We start from the raw sequence: 7,439 nt of genomic DNA, 5'->3' as shown, positions 1-7,439 counted from the left end.
ATTCCAAAGGCTAATGGGAATATGTTGTTGTTAGCATCCATTGTTGAAGCAGTGAATAAAGTTCCCCCAAATGATGTCTTCAAGTAAGTTCCATCTATCACAATGACTGGCCTACAGTGTTTCCATCCTTTGATGGAATTTGCAAATGCTAGGTACATATATTTGAAGTGATCTGTATTGTCTGTAACCAGGTGTGTAATTGTACCTGGGTTCGATACTTTTAGCATGTGAAGGTAGATGGGAAGTTTTTGGTATGAATCATCTTGATTTCCCCTTGCCAATTCTAAAGCTTTTTCTCTTGCTCTCCAGGCTTTTTGGTACCCCATTGAAACACCAAAATCATCTAGCATGTCGTTGATTATGTCATGTGGTGTGTGTACTCTCTTTATTGACATGTATTTTGATTTTATTAGTTCCCCAATGACATTGCAATTAGCCTGCCTGTGGTCTTCCATAATGATATCCAAGGAGCAGGTGTGAGTTTTTACATACTTTCTGATTTTAAATGTTTCTGTTTTCCTGAACTTTGAAGCTCTAAGTAACCAGTTACAATTGTCATCCACACAGGTTACCAGGTACTCTCTTGGTTCAGATCTTTTTGTCTTGAATTGGAAGTTGTGGATCATAGCATAATAACATAGAGCAGATTTTAAGAGCTTTTTGTCCTTATAAATCTGGCCTTCTTCAACTTTGAAAATTTTATGATCAGTTATAATTTCTGTTTCTTCTTTTCTTTTTCTTTTGTTTTCTTCTGTTCTCTCTATGATAAATTCTGCTATATCATCAGCTATGTCTGTAGTATTTGGGAAGGTTTGTACCTGGTTATTTCTGGTGTAGGTTGCTTCGTGATATTGTAATTCTGTAGCTGATTGCTCGTTGTTTAGTTGAAGAACTAGCTTTTCTAAATCTGTGTTCTGTTTTTGTGTTTCTTCTTCATATGTAGTGTGTTGAACAGTTTCAGCTATTGTTTGATCAACAGTGGTGATGCATAGTGGTAGCTCAGTTACTTCATTTTGCTTCTTTTTCAGCTCAATGTAGAATATGACTGAATTGTCAGTGAGTAATTTCATTGGTGGCATACCTGGTGATAACTGGTAACTCAACTCAATATTTTGAATATTGCATTTTATTTCAGTTTTCACTAAATGAACCAAATTATTTAGAGAACAATTTGTTGGTATTATCAGTCCAGTCATGGTGTACTCATCATACTGATATCTATCTGTCCATTTTCCTCCAAATCGAATCAATGTCATTATGGTCTCCATATCTGCAATATAGCACAACATAATTTTTAGTGATGTTTAAAATGTATCTGGTTGTGTTAGTGAATGAATATTATTAATGTTGAAATTATTTTAGTAACTGGTTTCTTTTTCTGAATCGAGAACTATTTTCCAGTTTCCATATTTATTTATGTTGCATTAAATTCTGTTTTTGTGTGTGTAACTGGTTTCACGTTTGTAATTAAAAAAGTTTTGAAACAAGTAGTTTGAGTCAAGATTTTTATCAGGAAGTAATTTGCAGATTATTTGTGTAAATATTTTGCATGTCGTATATTTGAAGAAAGATTTGCTTACCTGTTTGAGAAATCAGAGAAGTTGATGGATTTATGCGTTTGCTGATGTGAACGAACGTAAAAGCAGGGGATGTAATCGGAGAAGAAGATCTGCCGGAGAAGAATAAGAAGAAGATCTGCCGGAGAAGAAGAAGAAGAAGAAGATCTCAAATTCAATTGAATTTTTAATTTGATGACTGGAGAAAGAAGACGATGATGAGAGTAGCAGCCAGATCGGAGACGATGATGAGAATAGCAGCTATCACTTCTTGATCGGATTTTGATCGGAAAGAATGGAGAATATGAAGCTGTGATCGGAAAAAATGGTCGATGAATTGCTGTACCATACAAAAATTTTCTTGATTGGCAGTGGGTGAGAAAATTATGGGAATTTGTTAGTTTAGTTTATGGGAATTCCATATTTATTATTTTGTATTAACCGTGTATTACTATATTTGGCTTAATTATTTTTTTATCCATATATATTTAAAGTTTATTTAACATTCCCATATTTATGTTAACATATGACCCACATAATTTCCACCAAAAAGCCCAGATACCTCTATCAAGTCCAGAAAGGTTGGAATGGGCCAATAAATAAGTCTACCCATTTTATTCATCAGCGAACCTACGAAACGAAACCCTCTCTTTCTCTCTTTAGCTCTCACAGTCTCTTTTGTCCCTCTTCTGACTCCGACCTTGCGAGAGCCGAGCGACCCCCCAAAATTCCTCGTCGCCATGTTTCGCCAAGCTACCAGACTTCTTTCCCGACCCTATTTCTCAGCCCGCGCGCGGCCCTTCTCGACCGATCTTACGTCGGCTCCGGCCGTTGACTCGTCCTTCGTCGAGACCTGGAGCAAAGTGATCCCAAACATCGACCCACCCAAGACCCCTCTCGCCTTCATGAAGCCTCGCCCTCCCACTCCATCTACCATGCCTTCCAAGCTCACTGTCAACTTTGTTCTCCCTTATGCCTCCGAGCTCTCCGCCAAAGAGGTCATTGCTTTCTTCTTCTTCTTCTTCTTCTTCTTCTTCTTCTGAGAAATCACTCGGTTGGTGCTGATTTTGAATGTTTTCCTGGAATTATTTTCTAGGCTTGATCCATTATGAAAGTTTTATTAATTTACTTGAATTGGTGCTGATTAGATTATGGCGTTCAACTTTAATTACGTCAACTTTCGCCTGAACTGTTATAGATTTTGTTTTTTATCCTTTGTGCTTTGATTAGTAGGGCATTGGACATTTCGAATTTATTGCACTATTGTTTTTTTTACTGTAATATGTAAATTTATGTAGGAAAATGGGGGCAGATGTGATTGGGTTCATTGATGTCCCAGTCTCTGTATTTGTCACTCTGAAAATGCACCTTTGTTTATTGGTAAAACACAACTAAATCGCACTACACTTGTTCTCTAGTGCAAGATTCAATTCCACCTGCTTCTAAGTTTATTGGTGTTTTTAATATAACGGGAAATGTGGGTTAGCTTTTATGTTTCACTTGTATTTGTATCAATTTGAGATAGAGAACATGTATTGTCGATGGCTGAATCACGTTTCCGAGTATTTGAATTGAAGAAAATAACTTCTCAAATTGATTTCTGGTTTTTCTTAAATTAAGCACATCTTCATGAATAAGGTATGGAATGTTTATGTTTCTTTTACAATGAGTAAAGTGTGATTTCTCTTAGTCTTGCATAACGCTTTTCATTCCTCACTTATTTTTTCATTTTTATTAACTGAAAATTTCTTGATTGAAGAGACTGACGAAGTAAACTGAAATTGAAATTTACTTATCACGGAGCAATGTACTTTAGGAATTTTAGTACCACATTGAATTTAACAAATTCCTACTCGTGGCATGATAGCTATGCTTTTTTCCATCTCTTACAAACCAAAAAAACTGAGATCTCTCGATTTAATAACCTCAATTGGATTATTTTTATTTTTTATTTTTAACCTAAATACATTTCTAGTCAAAGCTCTACCTTTTTTTTTTTGGATACATTAAGTGGAACCTCCCACCACTCACACACACCCTCGCTTACCCTTCCACTTGAGCTAGCCTCAAGCTCCATATTTTTTGGATGATCCATGTGAATGTTTTCAGAATTTGTGTTTTATTCCCATTTCTTTTTGGCAAGGGAGGTTGAATGTAAATCTGAGTATCACTCTCTCTGGTCATTCTGCTTGTTAGTGTTTCATAGGGTTGCAGAGCTTGGTAAAGATAATTTGAAATTGTTGTAATTTATGAATGCAAGAGATAATTTAGATTTTAAGGATGAGGGATGGTTTTGTTGGGAACTCTTGATTTCCTTTTAAGTTGGAGTTGACTTTAGAAATGGAATCCTAATTCTAACACAGGTATGCATACAGCATATCAATGTGTGACCGGTGTATACCTTCACTTGTGGATGACTGTATATCCTTTATTCCATTTGGAAAGTGATATTGTCCCTCTACCATTGGTTAGATCTACTTTATACTTTAATGCTGCAGTGAAAGTATTTTGTTTAATATTATTGGGCTTTGTTATTTCTGACTGTCAGTACTTCTATGGAAAGACAGTTTATGTTTTAAGATATATCACATCTTGATTGAGTTACCAATTTCTTTCTACTTTAGTAAATGATTATCTCCGTTGGATGGTCATATTATTTGTGCTCGGTGTTAATGAATTGATAATACAGGCTAGTTAGTGATGCTACTATTTTTAATGAAAACTGGAGAAGTTTCTGGCTGAAGATTCTAAATGAAAAACCAAGTTTGTCAATGATTTCTGTTTATGATATATATATATATATATATAATGTGTGTGTGTGTGTGTATTTGAAATCTGTGAACTAGTTTCTACCTATAAAGTAAATAGACTTGATTACTTATAAAGATGCAAGCATTTATAGTTAAAGCTTTGCATCTTGGTTTGTAAAAATATGCTCTTCTTTGAGGATTCTTTTAAATTATGATTTTGGGGTATTTGATGTAGGTTGGTCATTTCATTTTATTTAGAAATGATAAGTCATAAATGGTAATTTTAACTAGTTGGCACCAAGAGCATGTACGATTATTCTTTGCATATGTGGTTAGGTGGTGTATTGAAATATTTTTTTTAATTTCTTTTATATTTTAGAATCTTAAAAACAGCTGAAGAAAGAATGGTGTATGGATGTGCATCATATTTTAAAGAGCTTTGTAAAGGGATGTGTTATTTGAAATGCTAACAATAATCTATGGTTTTTAATCATTTTTTAATAAAGAAAAAGAAATTCTAATGGTGAAGTGATTGGACATCGCTATGGTGGTCTGGGATTCAGGACTGTCACTGTAGGTATAATATGTATACATATACTTCATGAGTTGCGTACCTAGTGCTATTGTGTTTCTTGTTGAAATTTTGTGGATAATAATAAATGATCATAATCTGTTGGTCAAGTGGATCAGCATCTTTCCCATCGGTCTGGTTCAAAGCCATTTTTTGTATTGGGTAATGGCTGGCACATGTGTTCACCAACACAGCACCTTCTTAAAAATATGTCTTAAGGAGACACAAGCGGCACAGAAAGACACTATGTAGGGAACTAATATGTTTCTTACTTGCACAAATTTGAAAAAGAATTAGAGTCAGTTATTTGATCCCATTTACAAAATAATCTGATGAGTTTCTTACTTTCCATGAATCTTGTGCCAATAACAGGTTGACATGGTTATAATTCCAGCAACTACTGGGCAGATGGGTGTTCTTCCTGGTCATGTATCAACTATTGCAGAGCTGAAACCCGGGCTCCTGTCAGTTCATGAAGGAAATGACGTGACAAAATATTTCGTCAGCAGTGGTTTTGCATTCATTCACGCAAATTCCTATGCTGATATAATTGCAGTAGAGGCTGTTCCACTTGATAAAATAGATCCCAGCCTAGTCCAAAAGGGACTTGCAGAATTCAACCAGAAGTTAAGCTCTGCTTCAACCGACTTGGAGAAAGCCGAAGCTCAAATTGGAGTTGAGGTGCATAGTGCCCTGAATGCTGCCCTCACAGGCTAGTGTGTGTTACTACTACCTTCCTCAGTCTGCACTCTTGTTAATTTAGTCACATCTTACTTCTTGCAAGTTGCATCTTTTTTAATTCTGCCTCATTTGATGCTTCATTTTGTCTTCTGGAGCCAAACTTGTCTCGGAACATTTTATTTGTTTATGTGCTGAATGTGGAATTCATATTTAATAATCTTTATCCAGTATCATGCTTTCAGAGATGGCTGAGCAAACACTTGAAGAAATTGTACTTATATATCTACTCGACTCTTGTTTATTTTTACTATCTTTTCATTAGATAATTCCAAACAAAAACTTGATTTCAAGTTACGGGAAAGTTGTAGAATCACTGATCAAACCTCACAACCCAACCAATCACCTGAGTTAATCGTAGTGACTAGTTGACTAAGGTTGCGTTGACTAAGGTTGCGAGCTCAAATTGAGTTATTTGATATGGAAAAATGACGATTAAAATACTCAACATTTTTAAAATTTTACACTTTTATACTCTTATCTATCTATTTTTGTGTGGTAAATACACTCAATGTTTTCAAAATAGTGTACTTTTATATCCAAATTTTGTTATGACAGTAAATATACTTAATGTTTTTAAAATATTGCATTTTATACTTATTTTTATTTAGGAAAAATATAAAATTTTAATTATTTTTCAATTTTAAATTATTTTGTCTTTCTTATTTTTTTCGAAAAAAAACTATTTTAAATAAAACATTAATAAATATTTTATTAAAATTAATATAAATAATTTAAAATAATTAAAAACTTAGATATTTTAATCAATTTAAAATATAATTTTTTTTAAAAAAAAAAGTAAAGGAAAAATATAAGTTTAATTATTTTGAATAATTTTACTAGTCTTATTTTTTTTTTATTATTTTGAAAGTGAAAATAATTTAAAATTTTAAAAATAACTATAATGTTATATTTTTTCTTCACTTTTTTATTATTTCTCAAAATAATTTTAAAAAATAGGTATAAAAGTGCAACATTTTAAAAACATTAGGTATATTTACTGCAAAAAAAAAAGTTTGTGTAGAAAAGTGTAACATTTTGAAGATATTGAGTATATTTATCGCAAAAAAAAAAGATTGGGTATAAAAGTGCAACATTTTGAAAATATTGAGTATTTTAGGCACCATTTACTCTAATAAATATTCCCACACACTATATATTTTTATATATAACAATTTATCTACAATGAGGGAGTACCAACTTGTGGTTAACTTTTATAATACTCATTGTTATAAGAAATAATACAACTATATTCGGTGTAGGTTATTAATATAAATGTGATTAATTCCCTTATTATTATTATAATTATTAGGATTTATACTTTTTTAGATCATGTATTTTGTCTCATTACCTGTTTGGATCCTATGTTTTGACAAATTTATTTTTTGGACCCTGTGTTTTGTAAAGCGATTCAAATAGACCCCTAAACCCAATTTTGATGAAGAAAAAATTAAATATAACAACACAGTTGTTAGACAAAATGATTTTATTTTTATTTTAAGTTGATAGTTTGGTGAATTATTTGTAATTTTAGCTTAGAAAACTTTGACCAAAATCGAGTTTGTGGTTCTATTTGAACTATTTTACAAAACACAATATCAAAAAAATCATTTATCAAAACACATGGTCCAAACAAAAAGTCATTTATCATTAGATAATTCCAAACAAAAACTTGTTTTCAAGTTTCGTGAAAGTTGTAGAATCACTGATCAAACCTCACAACCGAACCACCTGAGTTAATCTAAGTGACTAGTGTTTGAGTAAGGTTTCATGCTCAAATTGAGTTATTTGATAAGGAAAAATGGCGACTAAAATACTCAATGT

The 7,439-nt window shown here is 32.6% G+C and overlaps 1 protein-coding gene across 1 annotated transcript; it reads left to right on the top strand.

Annotated features, from left to right (window-relative positions):
• The first annotated feature begins 2,179 nt into the window (after positions 1-2,179).
• LOC133798508 (ATP synthase subunit delta', mitochondrial) lies at positions 2,180-5,865 on the top strand. Its single transcript, XM_062236822.1, has 2 exons — positions 2,180-2,554; positions 5,250-5,865. The coding sequence occupies exons 1-2, from the start codon at positions 2,297-2,299 to the stop codon at positions 5,592-5,594; spliced, it is 603 nt and encodes a 200-aa protein (XP_062092806.1). The 5' UTR covers positions 2,180-2,296; the 3' UTR covers positions 5,595-5,865.
• The last annotated feature ends 1,574 nt before the right edge of the window (positions 5,866-7,439 follow it).

Source organism: Humulus lupulus, chromosome 8 (assembly GCF_963169125.1).
Source record: "Humulus lupulus chromosome 8, drHumLupu1.1, whole genome shotgun sequence".
In the NCBI taxonomy this organism is placed as follows: Eukaryota; Viridiplantae; Streptophyta; class Magnoliopsida; order Rosales; family Cannabaceae; genus Humulus; species Humulus lupulus.
This window is presented reverse-complemented; position numbering and strand designations above follow the sequence as displayed.